The 25,752-nt window shown below is 34.8% G+C and overlaps 1 protein-coding gene and 1 non-coding gene across 3 annotated transcripts in view; both read left to right on the top strand.

The window, feature by feature from the left end:
• ITGB8 (integrin subunit beta 8) overlaps window positions 1-25,752 on the top strand; it is a 76,976-nt gene that overhangs the window by 38,925 nt on the left and 12,299 nt on the right. For both annotated transcript variants that reach the window (XM_017526943.2, XM_037737897.1), the window contains 5 exons: window positions 9,830-10,076; window positions 11,424-11,589; window positions 12,181-12,339; window positions 20,773-20,868; window positions 24,227-24,316. In XM_017526943.2, coding sequence (XP_017382432.1) covers window positions 9,830-10,076; window positions 11,424-11,589; window positions 12,181-12,339; window positions 20,773-20,868; window positions 24,227-24,316 — 758 coding nt within the window. The remainder of the gene's footprint in view (window positions 1-9,829; window positions 10,077-11,423; window positions 11,590-12,180; window positions 12,340-20,772; window positions 20,869-24,226; window positions 24,317-25,752) is intronic.
• On the top strand, window positions 8,117-8,184 carry LOC119470972. The gene has a single exon (XR_005199957.1). It is a non-coding gene; the product is annotated as a small nucleolar RNA SNORD56 (small nucleolar RNA).

Raw genomic sequence — 25,752 nt, forward strand, 5'->3', positions numbered from 1 at the left:
TAATTTTTTGTAGTTTTAGTAGAGACGGGGTTTCACCGTGTTGACCAGGATGGTCTCGATCTCTTGACCTCATGATCCACCTGCCTTGGCCTCCCAAATTGCTGGGATTACAGGCGTGAGCCACCACGCCCGGCCCAGTAATTTATTTCTTAATGGTTCTAGGGGATGAAAAGTCCAAGATACAGGTGCTAGAAGATTTGGTTCCTGGTGAGGGGTCTCATTCTGGCTTGCCATATCCACACAGGGGAGAGAGAAAGTGATAAAGGGAGAGAGCACACATGCACAAGAGTAAGAGAGTGAAAGCTCTCCAATATCTCTTCGTAGAAGGGCACTAATCCCATCATGAGGGCTCCATCGTCATGACTTCATCTAAACCTAATCATATCTCCCAGAGACCTCCCCTATTCAAATACTGTCTCATTGGAGGTTAGGGCACCAACATATGAATTTTTCAGAACACAATTCGACTGATAGCATTTGATACATAAAATAATATTTTTTAAAGTCTATGGAATATTTTTAGAAATGAATTACACTTTAAACAAGAAAACAGAAATCTAAAAAAAAAAACTTCTTATATGCCGATACCTATAAGCATAGTGCAATAAAATTTTAAATCAATACAAAAGGATAAGTAAATATTAAATAATAGCAAGTTTCAGAGAATCCTCTTCTAAATAATTCTATCTCCAAGAATAACGTGAAACTCTAGTCATAAACCAATAATAACAATAACAACACATCAACATATATGGGATGTTACTGAAGTTGTCATTAGGAACAGTCACAACTTTAAGTGCTTTTATTATTAAAGAAGAATTAATTCAGATGAACTAACTAAGCATCCAAAGATGTAAGAACAAGTGAGACAAAGAAATTCATAAGAAAAACAGAGAAAAGAGGTACTAAATTTAAAAACAAAGCAAAATTAATGAAATGCAAAATAGGAAAAAAAGAATAAAATGGATGTATAAATTCAAGAGCTGGTTCTCTGTAAAGTCTAATAAAGTAGATAAATTGTTGGCAAATCTAACTAAGGAAAGAGGACAAAAATCAAATAACCTAATGTATAAACTATAATTACAGAATAAAATTCAGAAAGAGGCCTTTAAGAAAATATTAAGCACCAAAATATAAGATAAAATGTTTAAATCTTGATAATATAGATATTTTTAGGAAAATGTCTAACATTAACTCAAGATAAAGAACCCTAAGAGACCTAATATATAAGAAGTTTAAAACATTAGAAATGACTATAATTATAAAAATTATAATTACCTCTCTTAATAAGAAGCATTCCCTAAAGACATTAGGTCCAAATGCTTTCATGAGAAAAAAATCTCTCATTTTCATTCAAATATTGAAAGAATACATTATCTTTGTGGCATATAAACTCTTACATCACTTTATTTTTTTATTTTTTATTTATTTATTTTTTTGAGACAGAGTCTCCCTCTGTTACTCAGGCTGAAGTACAATGGCACAATCTTGGCTCAGTGCAACCTCCGCCTCCCAAGTTCAAGTGATTTTCCTGCCTCTGACCCTGGAGTAGCTGGGATTACAGGCACCTGCCACCACGTCTGGCTAATTTGTGTTGTATTTTTAGTAGACATGGGGTTCCACGGTGGTCTCAAACTCCTGAACTCAAGTGATCTGCCCGCCTCAGCCTCCCAAAGTGCTGGGATTACAGGAGTAAGCCATCGCACCTGTCTAAACTGTTATATCACTTTACAGGATGCCTAGAAGTTACTTAATTATTACAAGAGTCCCATAACCCTATTATCAAATTCTTAATAAAATTTTAACTAATCAAATTAACTGCATGTGATAACAAGAACAATATTACTAAACAAATAGGCTTAAACTAGAAAACCAAAGATAGTTGATATTTTGGAATTAATGCATTTTTATGATGTTACTTTGCCAAAAAGAGATAAAACATATTGTTATCTCAATAGATAATTTAAAAATCATTCAATAAAATTTAGTGCCCATTTCTGGCAAAACCAAAATTGAAGAATACTTCCTTAGGATTTGTTAAAATCCTTCTCAAAAATATACATAAATATGATTACAGTTTTAAAAATGAAATAAGAGTTATAAACATTTTGAAAAGATAAAGCAAAATTATCATGCTATGGAAAATCCAAGTAAAACTAACTATTGAATTTATAAAATTTTATTCTGGCAGATTGTTTTTAAAAATATTCAAAAGTCAGTAAATTTCCTTTATAATATTAAATATAATGAAGAAAATGGTTAATTTTATAATTAGTTCATAAAAGCAATGTAGAATGTAAACTGTCTAGGAATAAACTTCTTAAAAAGTATAAGATCCACTGTGCTACCTAACAGAAAATGCGAATAAATAGAGAAAAATTTTATGCTCCTGAAGGTAGTATCATAACAATGACAGTTCTCTATATAGTCTACAAATATAACAAAGCCTAAGTGAATGAATAAATGTAAGACAATCCCAATCAAATTTGAATGTAGTTTTTTAAAACACGTCTTCACTGAAGCTTATACATGTATAAGCTTACACATGTATACAAAGCTACATGTATCTTTGTATATAACCACATATTTCTTTAGCATGCATTCCTGGCAGTATATCTACTAGGTCAAATGTATGACAATATGTTTACTTTTTAATGTATTTAAAGTATATTATTCACAAGAAAATTTGATGTTCAGTTTAGCCTTTCATGAGTCAACCATGTCTGCTTTCATTCTTTTTAATATCTTTGATTTGTTTAACTAGTTCATAAGCTCTTTTCTTTTGCCTTTTTCATAGAACTAGAAAGTTTGAACATTTTTTCTAAGCTATTAATCATATTTATCTCTTTTGTTTGTGTGATTCGTATCTCCATACAAATACAACTATTTTTCTAATTGAATGCTAATTTTTAGCAGCTTATTATAATTTGCCTCTAATAAATATAACTATATTCTTTTAAATGTCTTACTCTTTTTTACATACATAAATTTGAAAATATTAAGTTGCATTTTTCTATTGATATGTTACAAATAATTTATACACTTCAAAGACTTTAGCTTGTTTTTTTTTTTAATAGACATAATAATGGTTTAGTCCTTCTGAGACTATAGACAAACAGTTCCAAAGTTTGGGAAATTGTTTCAGTGCTGTAGACAAGCAATGATAGTGGTAATCACATAGGAGAAAAACTAGGTAAATTTGAAAGAATGGAGAGATGGAATCCCCAAGAGATGGTGATTGATGGGCCATGTGGGACTCCCAGGATCTGGCAAGCAACTTAGTGTGGTAGGGAGATCTGCTCCTTATGAATGAAGTAATGTTTATTTAAACTGGGACATTTTGAGTTGGGAGAGAGATACTTAGCTAGATGAGGCTGAAACTCAGGAGAGAGACAGGGCTTGGAGATAGCAGAGAAGCAGGAGACATCAACAGGAGATGGAAAGCGAACACAGCGGGGAAGAGATCATGGGGAGTAGGAGAGTGAAAACAGAGAAAAAATTTTATGTCAGTCATTGTGGAGCTTGATTTTATTAAATTTCCCATTACCTTTTGAATTTCTTATGTGCAAAATAGTATAATTGTCTGATGTGTGTAAGTCATCTTTCCGACATAACTGTGAGCTCCACGTGGCAGAACTAGTTTATAATCCCCATATATAGTAAATATTTATTAAATTAAACCAAAAATAAGTTCTTAAAAATATATTTGACATCAAAGACATATCCACCTTGGGACACAATATATAAAGCTAAATTTTGGCAACCCCAGATATATAGAAATATATATACTCTATGATGTTAAATTCCTTTTCACCATGAGACAAATAAGAGTCAAGGGCTTGATATAATGCATACCTAAGTGGAAAACACATTGGCCTCTTAATATTAACTTTGATTTATCACTTTATTCTTCTCTGATAAAAAATTATGACTTTCACTGTAGCATCTGTTAAGAATTTTTCATGGATATATTTATTACATCATATACTGACTAGGTTTCTTAAAGAATGCTAGTAGGACTATGTCTTAATTGAAGTTTTAAATGACATTTAAAAATGACATTTTCTTTTTACTTCTTAAATTATGCCTTTTCTAATTTTCACTTATGAATCATATGGAAAATAATAACAGAAATAGACTACTGATCCTAGTTGATGGTCCCTAAGGAAACTGGATTTTAAATATTTAGGAAAGTAGGAGAGAGAAGGGAATTTTCTAATTCTAATTCAGAAATAATACAACATACATGATAAGGATGAGTTTAACCTGTATTTCACTAACTTAAGAAAATGTTTCAGACTTGGCTCTTTTTAATAATGTGCAAAAAATAATCTTCTAATTTAGTGTAGATTTAGTAAGATTTTCCAGATATGCTGTACTCTTTCTTAATTTCAAAATTTAGAAAACAAAACAGAACTTGCACATTTTCTCTTTACCCCCCCACACATTCCTCACTTTATTTCCCGCAGAAATTAGGAATTGTACTGGAGTCCGTACCTTGCCATAATAAACTGGTCCCATATGGGGGCACTTCTCCTTCCCCTGCTGAAGTATAATGAATAGAAATAGGCTTATTATTCTTCCACTTATAGTTTTCCACATTTTCTCATGGTTTTAAAATTTCATCTTATGCGGAACATTTTTACTTATATTTTCCCAGTATGCAGTCATGTTTGTTGTGCCCAGTACATCAGAGATGCTCACACCATTCTTTGAGTAGTTTAAAAACTTATTTTAACCACTTTTTATTCTTTGTATTCAAACCAGTCACTGGCAATAGCTCTAAGTAAGTCATTAACTCTCCTCCATGTCTTCTTTCTATTTATGTCACAGACTCACTTCTTCCCTTTAAAGTTAATGGAAGGAAATAAGAGTCTGAGTCCTTAGAACCTCAAAAGGACAAGGATAAAGCTTTCCTGGAGATAATATAAGTGGTGGCAGGAACATTTGGGAGCCAGTTGATACACTTTTCCTCTTAGAGAAACTCTGTGGATGCTTTCCCTACACTGTGGGAAATAAGTTCTAGATACTGGCTTCTTCCTGTGGTAACTATGTGGGTATGTGGGCCCTTTGAAATGTTGTACCAAAATGTGCTTCAAATATAGTTTAGTTATAAAACATTTCTGGGTGACTATGCATGTGCTAGCCACAGAGGCTTCGGAGATGAAACAGTTCTTACCTTAGTGTCGCTTAGAATCTAGTAGTAGTAAGTAATAATTGCTAATATATGTATTTACTGTATACCCAATACTATGGTAAATATTGTTCATAGATTATCATATTTAGTAGCCCTTAGCTGCTAAAAAATAAAAATAAAAAAAATAAAGATGCCCAGTCTAGAATCTCATAATTATATGGTAAACACTAAAACGATGGTACAGGGGCGGGGCCCTCAGCCCACTCTAGGGAGGAGCAGATTACTGAGTGGCGTCTTTAACTGGTAATTACATGAAGAAGAGGTTGGGCCACCACAGGCAGAAGAAGGACCACAGCAGGGAATAGGAGTATGCATTTGTAGGGTATATAAGAAGAATTAAAGCAGATTTGTTTTGCTAGAACTAAAGATGTAGACAAGAGTCAGTATTACATAGGAACTTTGATCTGATGTTTTTAGCCATTAGGCATTGGCCATCTGGTGGAGAGCTGTTGACAGAACACAAGCAATTTTGAATTTTAAAAAGATAGGCTCCGTGGTATAGATAATGATGGCAGGAAGATGAGATGATAGGGGTACACAAACGAAGAGGTTATGGAAATAATCCAGGCAAAAGGTCAAGAAGGGCTAGGGTGGCTAGGAATATATCCCAGTATTCTGGTATGATAGAGGAGTTCATTTGAAATGTTTAACTTGATGCACAATAGGTAAGTGAGTGAAAACTAAACTACCAGATTCTCAACTCTCAAACCCATTACTGGGTCAACAGTACTAAGTTTGAACTACAGTGTTGAAATTAACCTGATTCTACCTCATATTAGAAATTCTACATTCATAAAGGAAAAAAAAAAAGAAGGAAATGTTACAGTCAGCCCCAAATTATAGTCAATTATAATTATTTTCCTCAAAATTGGTCTTACCTATGTTTAGTGGTAAGAACTGATTGTTTAATATAGGGAAAAAAGACCTAAAATTGGTGAGATAACTTGATTCAAATTCCAGAAAAAGGGAAAATTAGATAGTTCTGCATTCAGAAGAATTGACAATATTTTAAAGACATTCACATAAACACACACCCAAATAGATTCTTCACATTTACTTGTGCTCCAAAAACAGAAAACTATCGAAAAGAATGAAGTATGACAATAAAGTACATTAAAAAAAATAAACTAAAACATCACCAGAATTTCATTTGCTGTTGTAGAAATTTACTTAGGTTACTTTCTGAGACTGGCATTTCAAGAAAGATACCAGAATTGTAAATAAAGTAATCATTATCCTTTATCTTCAGCACCCAAAACCCCTAAAGTGACAATAACAGCTATAATTAACTTAATGTGAAATTAAAACGGGAACATTGATATATCATCTATTAATATTCAATATAAATATTAACCCATGGTAACTTACAACTAAAAGTATTTGGAGCGCACACTCCTGGTTAAGTTTAATATTTGTATGACAAATCCAGTTGCACATAACTGTTTAATAATATCTGATAGCTGGAACAGCCAAGGTAATTTTAAAGTATGAATAGAAACACATTCAACATGGCTTGAGCAAAATTAATAAAATCCTTTAGGTAAAATAGCCTTGAAAATCATATATTATGCTTGAGAAGGAGTGAATGTGGGGCTTGTCCTACATGGGAGGAAGGAGAAAAAGTGAGGAGCAATAATTCCTCTTCCCTTCCTTCCCCTCCCTAACATTCCCAGGCTCTTTGTTTAAAACGACTGGATATTGTCATTAAGCATGTGATGAAACTGAGGTTGCTGTCCATGTCAGGACAGGGATCCATGGTCTATCAGGACGTTTCTGCTGTCATTTTCATATAGCCACATCCCCATGCCAACTAGAATTCCTTTGGTAATAATTCTGAAACCACTGATGGGAAGTGGAAATTTCTTGGAAACCCTGAAATGGGTCATAGCACTTCATTAATTAAATAATTTCCAAGGTCACTCTAAGCACATGTTTCGTAACCTATTCTATTTCTCCTCCAAAATTATGCCCAGGCATCTTGTCCAAAACAGTTTATAAGTGGCTCTATGATGAGATCACGTACAAAGGTTAAGTGGGGAAGTTAACTAGGGGCATAATATCCACAGTGCCACAAAAAGGTATTTCTAGGTCCTCTTACTGTAGAAGACTGATGCCTAGGACACCTGCCCCCAAGAGTTTTCTCCTTTATTTATAATTATACAATCCAAAGCCAACTTGAGAGCATCTTATCAGGAAAATCTCAAACTCATGACATGGTAATCCAAGCTTGACCCCTTCAGTTTCCTCATTATCTAGCAGAGCAGGATTTGGAGTCAGCCTAGCTAGGTCTATTTACCTTGAATTGACTACTTAGAGCTAGACCCTCACAGAAAGCTCAAGGGTCTTGCAGTGTAAAAGTATTGATTATTGTTCTTGCCAGCAATTACTAAAAGGCCTGTGTATGGAAATATTCCCTTTTCCTCTTCAGTGAAAACTTCTCTACTGAGGCCTCAGCTGACCGCTGTATATGTGCTAAGGTCAGAATCTATAGTATCCAAAATCGAGCCACAGCAGCTCACACTCTCAAACCCTGACCATTTGGCAGTCCTCTCTCACTGTCTTCTTCTTTGCTGAGGCCAGTGAGACCAGAATTTGCTTGCTAGGCTATGAGCATCTGGTTTCAGCTGAGGGCCTTGTGTGGCTAGCATTTGGTTGGAGGGCCCTGAATAGCTTACCTCCAAGGACTGTGCCTTTGCTGATGCTACGCAGGCTCTGCTTGTTTGCTGAGGTGACCAACCCATACCTTTGCTGGGTCCCTGGCACAGTATGCTGACTATCTAGTACGTCTAGCAATACCTCTGAAAACAGCCATTCATATTTAGACAGAGCCACCATAAACTGCAATGATTCACCAACATAAAAATACCATGATACCATGTTTTTTGAGTGGCCAGGTTAGAAAAACAATTTTTTTTTAATCTAAAAAGATTGCAATATTTTTCATCAACAGCAGTTCTAGAGAGAGTTGACACTTTGGGTCTGAGTGAAAAACAAAAACAAAAAATGCTGATCCATACATGAAGGTTCAAGTCCCTGCATGAGAACCGCTCTCCCCAGGAGTGCTGAATTTCTGCTTCTCATGGATCTGGTCCAGTGTACTAGTGTCTAACATTCCCCTTAATTTAATTTCTCCACTCAAATTGCAGAACACTGCCACAGGGAATGGGTCTTTCTGTCAAGAGAAGACCAGAAGCAGAGCTGAATGTAGGATATGGTCTCTGGAAGCAGCCTAGCTTCTGAAGGCAAGGGACGAGAGAATGGACTGGGCTGGGCCAGGCATGCCCAATTTCTCCTCTCAAATAGGGGCCAAAACCTAGGAGCATTACACTAAAAGGGCTGCCTAGACATAAAAGCAAATTCAGAATGAGTAGTTCCCTTCTCCCATACCATAATTATTATTATATATCAGCAAAACCTTATCATTTTGAATACAGTAAGTAATTTGGCTGAAAAACATCTGATTTGTGAAATAATTGAAAAGAAAATATTGCTATTTTATACTAACACCAAAAATATGATTTGGTAAATTAGAAGATTGTTTAAATAAGTAACTTGTGTATACAAATCAATGTTTATTTTAAAAATGTTTTCCATTCAGAATATTCTTACGAAAAAATGACTTACAAAGCATTTGATTATTTGTTTAAAAAAGTAAAATTCATAAATTGTAAATTGCCTATATTTAAATAGTTGCCTTTTCACCATGTACTTTAAATGAAAAGTAGAGGTACCAACTCTATAGAGGGTTAGGGGGATAACCCAGGTCCTTTATCAAATAGTAATGTAACAGAGAACGAAATAAAACTGTAGTGCCCAGCGGAGACTACTGATGTTTGTTCTTGTGGCAGCCTCCTCTTCTCATCCAGTTGTTTTGCCCAGGGTGGGTGCCTTGCCCATGGGACCCCTCTCCAGTGTGTGTTCATTGAACACCCACTGTGTGTTGGACAAATGCTGACCCCTCCCTTCCCCAGGTCCTCCATGTGGTACTGCAGGGTATAGTTCTTTAGCCCACTGTCTCATTCCTTCTGTCAGCCAACTGATGAGGGGAATCTTATCAACTAACAAGTGATGAGATAGTAATTATTTTGAATAGCTTGTTGTACTGTGCAGTACCAGAGTTTTCTCATCTCCTATGTAAATACACTTTAACCCAAAAGAATGAATTTATGCCTTTATTCAATAAGAGATCTGTTTTTAAAAGATACATTCCCAGTTTTCCTCAACTCATTCTACAAGTACAGCCCCCTCACTGTCTTGAGATAGAATGCTGCTGGCTGGTCTGCACTGTGTTTTTCTAACTACTAAGGCATGGGAGTTTCATATAATGATACGGTACCCTGTTACATTTATATGGAGCTGGCCCATTTGTTATCATCCCTAATCAGCCTATAGAACTGTGGGAAATGTACTGTAGGATTTGGAGACCAATAAATCAGCATAGTTTTCAAATTGCCTTATAAGTATACTAGAATAATAATACTATATATGTCATAATTATACTAGAATATTCCAAAATTTATGTACAAATTTGTGATGATTGTGTTAGGTGCTAGAATGTGACTAATTTATTGAGATCTTATCCTGAAATGTTTAAAATGAAGACTACATGATGTTTTTCTTCTGTTGAACTAGGAGCTGAAGCTAATTTTATGCTGAAAATTCATCCTCTGAAGAAATATCCTGTGGATCTTTATTATCTGGTTGATGTCTCAGCATCAATGCACAATAATATAGAAAAATTAAATTATATTGGAAAAGATTTATCTAGAAAAATGCAATTTTTCACCACTGACTTTCGTATTGGATTTGGCTCGTACGTTGATAAAACAGTTTCACCATACATTAGTATCCACCCTGAAAGGATTCATAATCAATGCAGGTATCTAGGGTTTGATGTGGATATACTCAATTTTTTGCTTATAAAATCTCACTTTGTTTTTAATGTAAAGAACATACCAAATTTTATATTTTTGTATAAAATATGAATAAAAATATTTGGTGAGGTGGGGAGGTTTGTTCATATCTGAAAACATCTGAGATGTCCTGTAGATTAGGCTTTTTATATTTCTTCAAATATTTAGTCAGTTTTTATCATCAAAAGAAAAAAATCCTACCTAATGTTAGTAACTTTGAATAAACCTTCAATAATTAGTCTGCAATGTATATAAACACCTCTTTGGAAATTCTGTATTTTTATTTTTTGATTGCTCCAAAATTATTGAATTATGGTTTGATACACTTCAAAGAGTTTGTGCCCATGTTTCATCTGTCTCTCCATCACTGTGTTGTGACTGTGAATAATGATGTCGCTTATAATGTGACTACAAAGCAAGCTCAGCTGTCACAAAGAAAGTGGGTCAAAAGATGAGAATTTGACTGCTTAGAAAGAGCCTTTTTTCTTACCGTTTTAGAATTCTGATTCTAAATAGCATACATCCCACTATGAAAGAAGAATTAACCGTAAAAATACAATGTCACACAATATTGCCATTAGCCTGTAGAATTTTCAGAAAAGCAAATCTGTATGGATCTTTTTTCATAAAAGACTTTATCTTTCTTGTGCCTACAAATTGCTTAGATTACCTTACAATATGTATTCCAATTTACCGAAACTGCTCTGTCATCTGATGTACCAGAACAGGATTGACACATCCATTAATGGAGTTTCATAAACCTTCTTGAGGTGAATGTGCCAGAGGAATCATTCTTACTTTCTGGATATCATGGATTCTCAAAATAACTTTCATTAATTTTGATTTTTCATCAATAATTCCACCAAGCATCATTTTAAAAATTAGTGCAGTATTAAAAACAAAACAGTAATATGATATTTCAACTAAATTTCCCAAAAACCTTTTCCAAAAGGGTTTCTCAGCTGTTCAATGATAAGAAATCACTGCACATTCTTATATTCACCTTAAAAATTCACAGTGCAGATTAAATATTGAAAGCCTTTAATTGTTCTATATTTAAAAACACATTTAATCATCTTCATTTTTTGAATACCAAATGCTTATAGTCTTATTTCCTACTTGTACAGAAGCTGTTACCAATATCAAACTTCTAATTTTATAAGCACAGATTTTTGTCTTATAATATTTCCCTGGCACAAAAGAAGTACTCCCTTTTCACACAACTGTGCAATTTTACTGTTTAGTATTCCAGAATGCTTAAGAAAAAAGAGCAAAATTTTACAAAATTTTACACTTCTTCTTTTCCCATATAGTGACTACAATTTAGACTGTATGCCTCCACATGGATACATTCATGTGCTGTCTTTGACAGAGAACATCACTGACTTTGAGAAAGCAGTTCACAGACAGAAGATCTCTGGAAACATAGATACACCAGAAGGAAGTTTTGATGCCATGCTTCAGGCAGCAGTCTGTGAAGTAAGACGTTTTCACATTATTGAGTGTTTGCTAAGATGCAAAACTTTCAAAGAATTTAGAATTTTTATTTTCTCTTTGACTTGTGAAGTAAAAACCTAGTGTAGAAGAATACATATCTTACCATCTCTTTTTCCTCACCAAGGTGATTCATTTTGGTGTGTATTTGGGACAGAGGGGCTAAATTTGGGGAGGGATTTAAATAGGAAAAGATAAAAGGGAAAGAATAGATTATGCACATGAAAATTCTTTCCAAAAGTGTTGCTTTTCTCATGCACCACACTCCAAAGAACTAGAAGTAGATGGTTATCCTCCTCACTTCAGCTTGTTCCCCTACTTTTTAATCTATCTGATTCTTTCTCCACTGGAACACTAGAAATCTCTAACGAGGAACTAGTGTGGTCACATGGCTGTGGGAAAACAGAGGATATACAAATAAAAGTTAAAGCTATTTATGCAGCAGCATTATATCCATGCACATGGTTCTAGCCTGACTTAATGTTCCTCAACTCAAACATAATGTTTACTTGAAGTAAAAACCACAGTACAGATCTATGTTATTATACAAAGTCTAATTACATGTTTATTTTTAAGAGTCATATTGGATGGCGAAAAGAAGCTAAAAGATTGCTGCTGGTGATGACAGACCAGACATCTCATCTTGCTCTTGATAGCAAATTGGCAGGCATAGTGGTGCCCAATGACGGAAACTGCCATCTGAAAAACAATGTCTACATCAAATCGACAACCATGGTAATGTAGCTGTAGCCTCTTAGTAGATATGGCTCTTTTGGCTAAAGAATAATTTTTAATTGGCAACTCAACTATTTTTGTACCAGGAAATTAACTAAAAAAGAGATACAGAACAAGGATAAGCCATGAGAGAGAGTTTATGGAGCAGTGCAATCTATAAATACTGATAAATGAAATATATCACTAAAATACTTTGACAGTTTTTAGTAGCTGACTTTTTGATGAATGACAAAGCACTGTGTACTTTTTGAAAATAAAAATGATACAAGATTTTACTTTTTACGTAATTCAAGGACGGGGAAAAAGCATACCTTTGCTTTATAGAAATAGACCAATTCTACAGGGTCAGTATCTACAGACATTTTAAGGAGAAAACCTCGCAGTACAATAGGCAGAAACTAAAAAGAAACCAGGGAAAAAAGGTAAGAGAGAAGAGAGTAAAACAAGGCAGGCTTTCTCTACTTTGTACTTACTTCTCTCTGCAGCTTAGCTATTTAAGGACTCTTTTTAAATCAGTGAATTTCTGGCTTGCTTCCTGAGGGTTAGTATAAGCCCTGAATCGTGTATTTAATATAATCACCTAGAACCACATCTCCCCTGGCATTAGCTAATTCTAGTTGTGAAGAATCAACAGCCCAAAGCATCATTTACTTTTGATGTTGACATTTATATATTCTTGCAAATGTTAAGACAGTGTTCTTAAACTTTCTCAGTTCATAAGTCCCTAGTGTCTCAGTGATTTTTTTCCATGGCACCTATCAGCCAAAAGAAATACCTAATAGTTCTGTTTTTTGAGTGGTTAAATCAAAATAACTCAACTATTTATGTCTTAACAACTTAGTAGCTCCTTAAAAATAATACAAATGTATCAAGTATAGAGAGACATGTTTCAGTTTTAGTAAGTAGCTTATTAAGAGAAATTTTCAAATCCTTTAGTCAGATTGGACATTATTACCCTCATTTCTTCTTCCACGTTGATTTTCAGGTTGACCAGCTTGGCAAAAATTAATGTCATTTAAAGGAATAGGACCAAATGTAATCTGAAAACTATGAACTCCCTCCAATCAGGTTGTTCATTGGTATCTGATACATGCTGAATGTCACTGTGTTTCTCTTGAAGATTTAAATTACTTCCTGCCACCCTTGGGAGTGTGCTGCAGTGCACCAAGACACCTCACACACAGTTTGGGAATCATAGTATCAGAAGGATGAAAATTATGCTAAAATTTGTGTGGTTCCCATGGGTAAAGTTTAAATAGATCACCAGTTCATCTGCAACACCCTACCAGATTTGTTCCAAGTCTAGAGGGGCAATTGTATTACCATACAAAATGAGTTCAACCCTTGGTCATTTTAGTTTCTTGCAAGTAGTATCAAAATATAAAGATTTTAAAATGTAACTAGAGATTGAATTCAAAAATTGAAGAATTGGAGTTATTCCAATAGTATCTTTCCATTTACTAACTGTCTTCTATTCAGCCTTATTTCACTTTGACAGACCCACCTACTTCTACTTAATCATTTCTTATCTATCCTTCCTTCTATTTAACCTCTTTTGATCAGTGGTAGAGTTCTAATTTATTTATTGGGGAATAGAAGAGGGTACAGGAAGAATTATTGTATGGTAAGACAAAGAGAAGATTTTTATTTTTTAAAGAAGAAATAACAATGACATTAGTCTTAAATTGTATTATGCTTTTGAAGTTTTGCCAAGTCACTGAAGTCATTTCTCTATAATTGTATTTGAAATGATACTATTGCTCATCTAGGGAGGATTTCCTAGGCAAAGAAATGCTGTCATACTTTTAGGCAGATACCATGTTATAGAACCTTATGGAAATAAGTTATAATTCCAGTGGAATTTTAGATAGGGCTTGGATTCTTATGACATCAGGAAATTGGATGATTACATCAAAAACTTTTTTTACCTTCTTGGTCATTGTTTCCAGTATGTAAAGGAAGGACCCTCCTACATGTCACTGCTGTTGTGTATTGAGTAATCCAGGGAATAACGTGTTTGTTAACACCTTAGAAGGATACTTTTATTTTTTTTTACCCCAGGTCTTCAAGGGATTATCTTCCTAAAAATTCTCATTCCCTTCATTTGTAGGGTCACTGCCTACATATTAGGCCAAAGAAGTTGAAGCATTTTGATCAATCCCTTGGCCAGAAATTTATATATTCAAGATGTACTGCTGCTTTGGAACCTTCTATATCTAAAGCTACCTTGACCTTGACTCTAGGCATATTTATTTGCGCATTTTAAAATGACCTCTATCCTCTCCTATTTGGCCATTATGGAGGAATTTTAAATTTTGTATAAGACAAGTAATCAAACACTTTGCTTCCTGGCTTTATCTCCAGCAGCCAATACCAGTAGCGTTGAATGGTATCTAAGCTTCTTGGTTCAAGGCTCTGAACCAAGATTCCTGAGTTTTTTATTTATAAAAGGAAATAATTGATAAAAAAAAAAAAAAAACCCTTTATATTTCTAAGTTACATGGGACAGAGTTCTGTTGCTTGGATAAGTAGTTATTTCCTGGAGGTCAGTGTGAACCCTAGACAAATAACAACTGCCATTTTATTGAATATGTATTCAACTGAAAGCACCGTAGCAATCACTTTGCATACAGTTACAAATTAATTCTTACAGCAACTCTATAATGTAGTCATAATTAGCCTCCTTTTACAAACAGGACTGAGGGTCAGAAACACTAAGTAAGTTGCCTGAGGATAAACAGCTAAAACATTAATAAATTGCAGACCTGGTCCCAATCCATCTCAATCTTATATTAAAATCTACATTCTTTACTTTGCCACAGTCTATTGACTGAACTATAGAAGAAAAAAATAATAATGTTCCTGTTGTCATTCCTTCTCTTTCTGGTTGCAGACTTACTTACAAAAGTATAACCCAGATGATTTGACTTACATAAGTTATAAAACAATACATAAAATAATTTATATTTACACACTGCAATATTTGTCTATGGTTGCTGGCGAATGATGTTACACTATTGAATAAATTCCATTTTCCACTGATTTTTCTTCAAGATCAAGTGCCAGAATTAAAAAAAACTTTAGCAGTAGTTTCATAATTTATCCAGTAATAATGACAATGAGGTGTGACAGTCTATTTAAAATGGCAAATGCTAATACAAAAATTATTAATGGCATAGAAGATAGATTATTAATACTGAGGGTCTGGAATTTCACCCTGTCTCCCCACCCAGCTTCTCCAGGGCTATTTCCACCGTGAGTCAGAGCCCTCCCAGAAACTGTTCACCCAGCCCTTGGCAGAGGCCAAGAATAGCATCAGGATCTTCAGTAACAATGAAAGGAGACCAAGAAACAACTACGTGGAGGTCATCCAATGAACCTTATCAATGGGATTTTCAGATGTTGATGTGACTCACAGTTTTAAATAGAGAGAATCAAATTGGCAAGATCCTACCGCATTCCTATTTTATGTACTAGTGCATACCATATATTCACTAGTATTTACTAGTTTAGGCTTGGTGTTTTTCTATGCAGCCTTTTATGTATGCCTCATCACATTATGGCCAGCGATTTTTTTTATCCCTTCTATAACGTAACTTCTCAGAATCCCCTTACTGCTGGCTTCGTAGTTCATTCCTTTCCCTGCAGGCTCGTTTGGGTAGACTAGCTGCCGAATAGCTCAGCATCGCATAGTGTCTAAGCAGAATGCAGAAGGCACACTAGGCATTACTCAACAGCTTTGCTTTCTCATGGGCAAAAACATTCAACACCGTGCCTCTCCTCATGCAACTTTAATATGTACTTGACTTTTAAGTATGCCATTGAGGAAGCTTTCTTTTTGCTGTGAATCTTAACTATTTGGAATTACACTTAATTTTTCCAGGACTACAGATGAATAAAGAGAGCTTAAGAAGCCAGTTACTAATGTAATCTGTAACTTTGCTACCAGAGTTAACAAATGTTCAAATAGCTATTATATTTATTCCTTTTTTCTGAAAGGGGTATTTCTGACATATTCAAAGTCTGGAAGACATTTATAACTAATGCTGAGATCAGACAGAATTCCATGCAAGGAGATAATTGTGATGTTTTAGTAAAGCGATCTGTTCATTTTGTTTGCTGTTCCCTGACAAAGACATGACCTTTTCAGCTTCAGAATATGTTAAATCTCTCTCTTTTTCTGCTTCTCAGCTTCCTTGTCTTAGGCACATACTAATAAAAATGCAAATTCATTTTACACTTATTTTGTGCCAGGTATGGAATACAACTAGAAAGTTTTAAACACATGTGCAGCTTTTAAAAACTATTGTTACATCTTTTGGGGAATTTAAAAACTATAAAGTGCCTGAGTTCAGCTTGTTGAATGATCTGCTTCAAATTGTAAACACCATGAGAACATTTCAATAATAATTTTATAGGAGAACTAATTTGAATGTTTCTCATATTCTCAAAAAAGGTGGCCTGGAAAGGATCTCGGCAAACAATATTTAGTTGGAATTGTCTTAATTGAAAGCAAAATTGCATGTAGAAATCACCTGTGCCAGACTCAAAGTGGCCCGGCTCTGCTTGCATAATACCTTTTAAATGGTATTGCAAAAGTGACACAATAAAATTCAAATTTGATAAAAGTGTTAATGGAATGGAATATTCTCATTAAATTAGATGTTTTAGGTAAGTCATACGGAAGCAGAAAGCTTTTTGTTGCCATTATTATTGAAAAACTTACAAAAAATCAATGCATGCCCTTCTTCAGTAAATAGAGTATCGTGATTACAACTGATGTCAACTTTGACAGGGGCCACAAACTCAAACATCTCCAGGGCCAGGTAAGAGAGACGAGCAAGTGACATAGGTCAAGGAAAGCACATCCAAGAGCATATCTTGCCTTTAGGAACGGCCTCCAAATGTCTGTTATGAAGCAGTCTTTTGGTGAAAACTGTCTTTCTTGAGCAGACCTATGGTGTTTGTCTCTTCATGTTCATTTAACACCATTCAACATTCCAGTGAAATGTAGATATTGCTTTACTTCTATTTTATAAATGAGGAGGAAAAGGGTGCTAAAGGGATCAGAATCTTGTCTGGAGTCACACACCCCTACATAGCCGTGTCCATCGCTGACACTAAGCTTTGTGACATGAACCGCTACTCATCATTCATCTGAATAATTACAGAATAATAAGTGAAAGGCTTTACACAAGTTAACCTATTTAATTTTCACCATCTGAATGGTAGATACTAGCTTTTATACCTGCTTTATACCTGTGGAAACTGGATTCCAGAAAGGTTCAGACGGCTGCCCAGTGTCACATAGCTAGTAACTGCAGAGCCAGCAGTTGACGCCCAGGTGATCTGTCTCCAGAGCCCCTGCTGGTGGTGTGGTTCTCAGCTGCAGTGATTTTACCCTTCAGAGGACATTTTCATGTCCCAAGACATTTTGGCTGTCATAACTAGGGAAAGAGAGTGCTACTGGCAACTATTGGGTAGAGACCAGGATCATGTTAAACATCCTACAATGCACAGGACAGTCCCTTTGTCAAATAAAAAATACATCCAGCCCAAACTGTCAATAGCACCACTCTCGAGAAACCCTGGTCAGTGCAGTTATCATGGTACAACTATGTAGATAAAAGATTAACTATTGGGACAGATGTTGACTGACACGTCATTTAAAGTTTCATCTCTAAATTAATCTCTATTTGATTACTACTATGCTGTTTACCTCTTTCCTCTAAAAAATCATGTAGATAATTGAGGTTATTTAAGTTTTTTGGTTTTTATATCTTATTACAATATTCCATATTAAAATTCTATATTCTATTCTAAAAATTTATATTTGAATCTCACTTGTATAAAGAGAAACTTAAATGTGTTTTTAAATCCATCTAGATATGCACATTATTAAAATTCTACCATACATCAGTACACAGTTATCTCTATCCAAAATTGCTCCCAAAGAATCTTTCTTACCTCTTTTTTCCTTCTGACATTTATAAGTTACTTCCCATAGCCTTAATTACTTAACAGCTGTCTTGGCATATTGCTTTCCTTCTCTCTTTTACCCCTGACATGCTTGTTATCTCTATTAATTATTTTCAGAGTTAACAGAAACAATGTGTAATGGGTTAGACAGAGAGGGAGTTGGAGTTCAGGAGCAGTGAAATCACCAGAACAGGAGAGTTGGCTGAGAGGGAATGTGTCTCCTGCCAGTGAAGTAAAAGACATAAGAGATAAAACACTTTTCTGAAGATAGGCTGTTTCATGAAGGGAAGGGGAAGGGGCTTAGGCAATGGCCATTAGTCCACAGGTCTCCTGTCAACATTGGTTTATTTAAACATCTGTTATCAATTTGTAATTTTTAAAAATCTGCTTTGAGGTACTTGGAATTTTCTTTTAAAAGAGGTATCTCTCTAGGATTCAAAAAAAATCTGTTTTTGTAAGCTTGAAAAATCGACTTATCTTTGTAACAAGCTTCTGACCAAACTAGAACTTTCTAGATTTAAATGTTGTATACATTTGGTCAAAGTGACTTCCTGTTTTTGGAGAGGGGAAGAGATTAAGAAGTCTTCAAAAGCTGCTTACATCTTAGAGTGTCATTTAAATATTGATTTTATGTGAGTTAAGGAAAACCTGGTTAAAAACATGGATTACATTTTCCTTAAAATACAAATGTTTCTAAAAACTAAGAAGGGTGAATGGTTGGCAAGATGTGACTATCTTTTGTCAAAGCAAAAATACTTGAAAAGTAGTTGTTACCATTTAAAAAATTTTCCAATACAGCTAGATTTACCTTGCCTCTAACTTGTTCTCTGTATTCACTAGCATCATGCAAACTGCCATAAATATATTTTAAGATTATGCTTTTTATTAGGAACAAGGAATAAGAATTTAGCTGGCAGTATTTGGATTTTTGCAGCTTTTTTCAGTTACTTTAAAATTATATTCTTAAGAATTGCTGTGAGAAAACTTTTCTTATGCAGACCCACGTGTTAATACTTTTTAAGCTTCTTCATAAGTTGGTTTCATATCACATGTAAAGCCAACTCATGAAAATTTGATTTGTTTCTATCACAACAATTATAGATGATAGAGAAATAAAGTGTTGTTACTTAGAACTTACATTATAAGTGAAACTAGTTAATTTAGCTCTTTTACCAAGTACACATAGCTGCCACCATAGAGAAATGTTTACCAAGATAGTTTAACCAGATTTTTCCTTAAATAAAATACAGTTAATATTGGAGAGTTCAGTGGGAAACAAAAACTATGGAGTAATTTGAACTTAAATGGTATGATACTAATTGGGCTCAGTTACATACTAATCTTTGGCTTATGCCAAAAGGCACCGAAGAATGAGGAGAGACTACCAGTGAACTTTTACATCTCTCTGTTAGGTATCTCATTATAAACTTGTTATTTGAGACAATCATCTTAATTTCTGGAAGACTATTTATAGAAAAAAAATACCAATAGTATATCTAACTATATAACTGTAGATAGCAATTTATGTAATCATCAGATTTCTCATGTTCTCTAAATTTCATTCTCATTTTCCTACTCTTCTCTAACTTTCTCATTACCACAAAGAATGGCACAGTTGGCACTGCATAAATTTTATTTGTCAAAGTAAAGCAGGTATAAAAGATATCATACAACAAAAATATTGAATATAATAAGTTGAGAAATCTGTGATCTGTACCTTGTATAAGCAGTTGGAAATAAGAATCAGAACTGCTATTACTTTTGAGCACTTACTGCCTGCAAGAAAATACACTAAATAGTTCACATACTGTTGTCATCTTTTTAATCTTGCCAGCAATCGTGGAAGGCAAGTATCATTCATGCGTTACCGAGGATGGAACTGAGAACTTTTGTTGTAAGATGACAAACCTAGGACTTGAGTACAGGATTTTCTTCTTCTAAAGAGAGTTTATGCTATATCATGTTATATATCAAATGTGTATATATAGGTATATGTGGATGTTTGAAGGTGTATGTGTATATATATGTTTATAGGTATACACACATACATGCATATATATTTACAGTTCAGTATTTGTTACAGAATTTCACCTTAGAATGTGATTGTCAGTAATGTGTCTCTATTTCTGAATATTAAATTCTCTGTCAGTTACATCACTTGGAGTCCAATGTTAATCTACAGAGATGCTGATCACTCTTTGTTAGTTATGTTGCAATCAGCTCTCTTCATCTTTTTAAGTTACAGGTTTTTATGGGAATTTTGTATATAAAATATTTTAATACATGGATATTGATATTATGTTTTTTAAAAAATGTCAATGTCTCTAGTAAAACCATAACCCTTCCCAGGTACATTTTTATGTAAGTCATACAGTTTTCTTAATAGATGTTTGAATATGCATAGAATGGAGCTGTGAAATTTCACTCCCTTCTTTATTTCATTATTCATTACAGGAACATCCCTCACTAGGCCAACTTTCAGAAAAATTAATAGACAACAACATTAATGTCATTTTTGCAGTTCAAGGACAACAATTTTATTGGTATAAGGTATGTTAACTCCAAAAATGTGAAAATTAAAATTTTTTCATTGGTAATTGAAATTAAGAGGGTTCTTTAGAGCCATAGATAAGGACTCTGGAATTATTATACTTTGTACAATCTAAATTCTATATTGTATTACTAAAGTATCATTTACAATGTCTTAACTTAGCATTTCAGTATAATTTCTATTTAGGTTTGTAACATCTAGAACTAAATCTGAGAATTGTATTTGATACACTTGAGGTCAGCCTGATGCTTAGGGTGGTCTCAAATGTGACAACAGTAGAGAAGACTCACCAGGCAAAAAGTAGTTCACAATCCATCTCTGCATCTTGCGTGTCCAGATTCCTTCTTATTTTGGTCCATGAGCATATCCTCGTGATAGGTTAAAGCTAGAGACTATCAGCTTAATTCTCCATAGCACTGACACACCTAGCTTTGGTCTAGGTCATTCAATAATGGACCAAAAGGGGCCATTGAAGTGGCTGAGCTAATCAAAGCCTTCACACATAAGAATAACCTTGGTGGTGTCCAGAGTCCTTTGGACCAGGTGAGACCCTCAAGCAAAATTAGCAGCTGTGTCACACTGGAGGTGCCACGGACCCCCCAGCATAGACTGTTTCTCTATGACCCTGCTGTAGCTTTCTTTTCACAATCTTTAAGGCTCTTTTTTCCTAGAAACTCTCTTGTTTCCTTTTCATGAAGCTATGACACACTAATTTTCATTGCACATCTCTGTTCACTTGGTCTCCTTCATCTCCTTTGCTATCTTTGCTTCTACCATCTATTCCCTAATTGTACATCCCCCCTCAGTGGCCAGTCCCAGTGCCCTGTACTGATTTTTTAAAACTGCAGAGAAATTACATTTTCATTTGGCTTCAATAAATACCTGAATGCATTTGCATATGCCACAGCTGGTGTTCCTTCTACCAGTTTCCCTATTACCTTCCTACTTTATCATCTGAAAGTACTACTTTAATCTTACCACTTCTTCCCTTAGAAATCTATGGTGAAACTTTGCTTATTTCTTTATTCATTTCGTGTAAATTTATGGAGTGCAAGTGCAAGTTTGTTACAGGCATAGATTGTATAGTGGTGAAGTCAGGGCTTTTAGGGTATCTGTCACTCGAATAGCACACATCGTACCCATTAAGTGATTTCTTATCATCCACTCCCCGTCCCAGGCCCTCATCCTTCTGAGTCTCCATTATCTATAATTCCACATCATGTATACACATTATTTAGCTCCCACTTATAGGTGAGAACATGTGGTGTTTTTCTTTCTGTGTCTGACTTAGTGAAACTTCATTTAATTTCCTGTTTTCTCAAATTTATATACCATGGAACCACTTTTTAAGGTAACAACAAACTAACATCTGCAGAAGTGGGACTCTGGCCAAAGTTAACTGGCTCAAACCACTTTATTAACCACAGTAACAGCTTCCACTTATTGGGTACTTAACTATTGTCAGGCATTGAGTTTGTAGACATTTATTAAACTAATCCTCTTAGTAACTCATAAAAATGAGGGCAGACATCTTAATATGCCCATTTTAAAGATGAGGAGTCATATTTAGGGAGGTTAAATGTTTGCCCAAGGGTTTCTAACAACCCAAATCCTGTGCTCTTAATGGCTAAGCTTAATAGTTGACTGAAATACTGTGCAGCTTTTTACAGCTTTTGCGTCCTCTTTGCTGTTCCGCTAACATTATTTCTTGATAGCGTTATTGGCATTAGTAGTTTCTTCCTATTCTTTTTAAAATGTGCCACTAACTGTAAAACCATAAAACCAAGTTTATTATTAATTGAATTATGTGCAAAGTCAGAATCAACTGGCTCCAAAGCCTGGGAAGCTCCAGCATGAGCCCCATGCATGCCCCTGTAGTCTTCTCCTTTGACTACCTAGAGAACTTTTTTATCAATCGATAAAAAACGACCTGATAGCTGAGCTCTGTAATCCACCCTCCATCTGGCTGCCAGGATGATCTGTTGAAATCACAAGGTCAACAGTACTCCCTTGAGTAAAATGTTTAAGTGGTGCCCTCTGAATTAGAGGACCAAGTGTCAAAGTTGGCACATGAAGTCACGTGGTCTCTGCTTGCCTTTTTGGCCTTATTGACCCACTGTTCCTTGCCTTGCAGGAATCCTTCTCATGCCTCCAGCCATGCTTCTAATCCTCCTGTGTACAAGCATTCAATCAGGCTGTTTCTTTCCTCTGTGCCTTTGTTCTTGCTGCGTACCTTCGCTTCTCATGTCTGGAAGCCCTTCTCCCTCCTTACTTTATTAACTCCTACTCATTCTTTAAGATATGCCTTATAAGTCACCTCCTCCAAGAGACAGTCCTTGGCAACCTTCCCCAGCTATGAAATGCTTGCCAAGTATCCCTCTCATTAGGGTCTGTGCATATCACTTTTGTTTCTCATGTTCAAATGTACAGTGTTTAGTGAAATTGTCGTTTATATACTGTGAGAATCTTAAGGGTACAACTGTGTGACCTAGTGATTTAGCATCTCCAAAGTGGTATACAGTAGGAGCTCAACAAAAATCTAATAAATGAATTTTTTGACCCTATAAATGGTAGAGTTTTCCCTATGGCTTGAGGTACCAAATTATTAATGTCTAAGTAATGGTTGGCATACAGCAGGAACTTAATGATACTTGTGAATAGAATAAAATGCAAGAATTAATGGATTTCAAAACTTTTTACTATCTGATTTCCTACAAGTAAGTGCCATTTAGTCAGATTGGCCTTTTTTCTATATTTGCTTCATCTACAATTCGAGTAGACCTTTAAGCCTTCGTTCATTCTCCCTAAAAATACCTATGGTCTTCTCTGTAATTAATAAGCAACATCCATTAAGAACACATACTCCATGAAGTTTCCACTTGTGACTATGAGTTTTCCTAACTAAAGAAGTTTTGGGAAATGCTGCATTAAACAGTGTTAAATCATTTCCAAACTGCAGGCCTACTCTGAACCTTTTAATTTGCAAATGTGCACTTTATGTTTTTAAGTGGAAGAAGCCGTATGCAGAACTTCTCAAACTTTTTTTTTTGTATGTTTAAAATCTTTTGGGGTTACAGTCCATGGAAGACACTTGGGAGATGCTCATCTACACTTCGACTGGAATTTTAGTCGTCATGTACAGTGATTTCAGATACACACACATAGTCATGCACATGTACAGACACACACAACCACTATATGGGTATATGTTCTAACTGCTCTACTAGGTTGCTTATATTTTTCTTGTGTCTTATATGCTTTCATTCATGGATAACTACAAAAATATTTAATATGTGTTGGTTGCTAAACCACTGCATACTATTGTCATTGTTTCAATGCTACTGATATGTTTTATAGGATCTTCTACCCCTCTTGCCGGGCACCGTTGCTGGTGAAATAGAAGCAAAGTCTGCAAACCTCAATAATTTGGTAGTGGAAGCCTATAAGGTATATATATATATTATATACAATTTTTAAAATAAACTGTTCACCCCAATTTATGTGGCAAGGTACAAAGTTGTGCCATGTCATCTTGAGAGGAGAAGTAGAAAGCATATTAGATTAGGAATTAGGAATCTGAAGTTCATCCCTGGCCCTACCACTAACTAGCTTTCTGCTTTGGGAAAGTCATTTCTGCTTTCTTTACCTCACTTGTCTCATTGGTAATCAACTAAGATTGGGCTAGAGGCTATCTAAATTTCCTTCCACATCCAATGCTCAGTGAATCATGAAATCATGGCTATAGACTGTACTTTATTACCATGAAATTGCATCATTTCCTATGCCATAATGATAAAGTAGAAGTTCACGGTTACATAAATCAATAATCTGCCAGGGAAGTTGAACTATCTGGGATATAACAATTATTAAGAGGACTCTGTTGGAGTCTTTATGATCAACCACTTGATTGTTCAACAATTATTTTAGTGGTTTTATCAAAAGAGTTTGATGAAAAGAATCACCTTAGTAGATATTCTATTTTCTTGAGTTGATGGTTGTATGCTGTCGTCAGTCCTATGAAGAGTGAATGCTTCAATGCAAAGAATTTAAAGAAACATCTGTTCTTTCAACCTGGGTCATTCCTAGATAGAACATCCTCCGTTAAAATGTTGCGATAATAGTGACTGCTACTTTTTTACCACTAATATCCAGTCACTTTCCATACCTGATCTCATTCAGTTCTCACACCTGACCTGGAAGGCAGGTGGTTAGTACTCCCATTGTATATTAGTAGAAACCAAGAGTCAGGAAAGTGAAACAATTCATCAAAGATTCCTCAACTAATAAGCAGAAGAAAGGGGAATCAAAACCCAGGTGTTCCTCTACTTCCAGCCTCAGGTGCTTCCTCCTGTGCAATACCACCTGTTTTTCTTTGTTTTACAGGGTGTCAAAAGATATGCTTTATGCTACCTTGACTTTACCAGTCAACTATAAAGTCTCATTTTCCCAAATTCTCTGACTCCCTTCCTGACACATAAAGCTTAATAGTTAAATTGTAGCACAAAAATATTTCTTTAGCAGCTTTATATGACAGAAGCATTTTCCATATTTTAAGTGTCAAGATTTACCCTTTGTGATGATATATGTGTTATCAATATTTAATTAAACTTTATCATAAAATATAAGTATTACTGGATTAAAAATGACTATTTTGTTAAGAGACTGAGAAATATCTTTGAAGGACTCAAAATGCAGTCATGGAAATATGTAAAAAAACAGAACGATTTGAATGAAAATAATCTAATCCTTCAGTATTTCTTATTTCAAATATAATTGGGTCATTATGTGGAAACACTGTTTTTATTCATCCTTTTATAAAAAGAGACTCTTTGATGTAGTTAATATTAAATCTATGATTTAATAAGCTTGACTCTGTTGCTTAC

The sequence above is a fragment of the Cebus imitator genome, unplaced genomic scaffold, assembly GCF_001604975.1.
Source record: "Cebus imitator isolate Cc_AM_T3 unplaced genomic scaffold, Cebus_imitator-1.0 Scaffold45, whole genome shotgun sequence".
NCBI lineage: Eukaryota > Metazoa > Chordata > Mammalia > Primates > Cebidae > Cebus > Cebus imitator.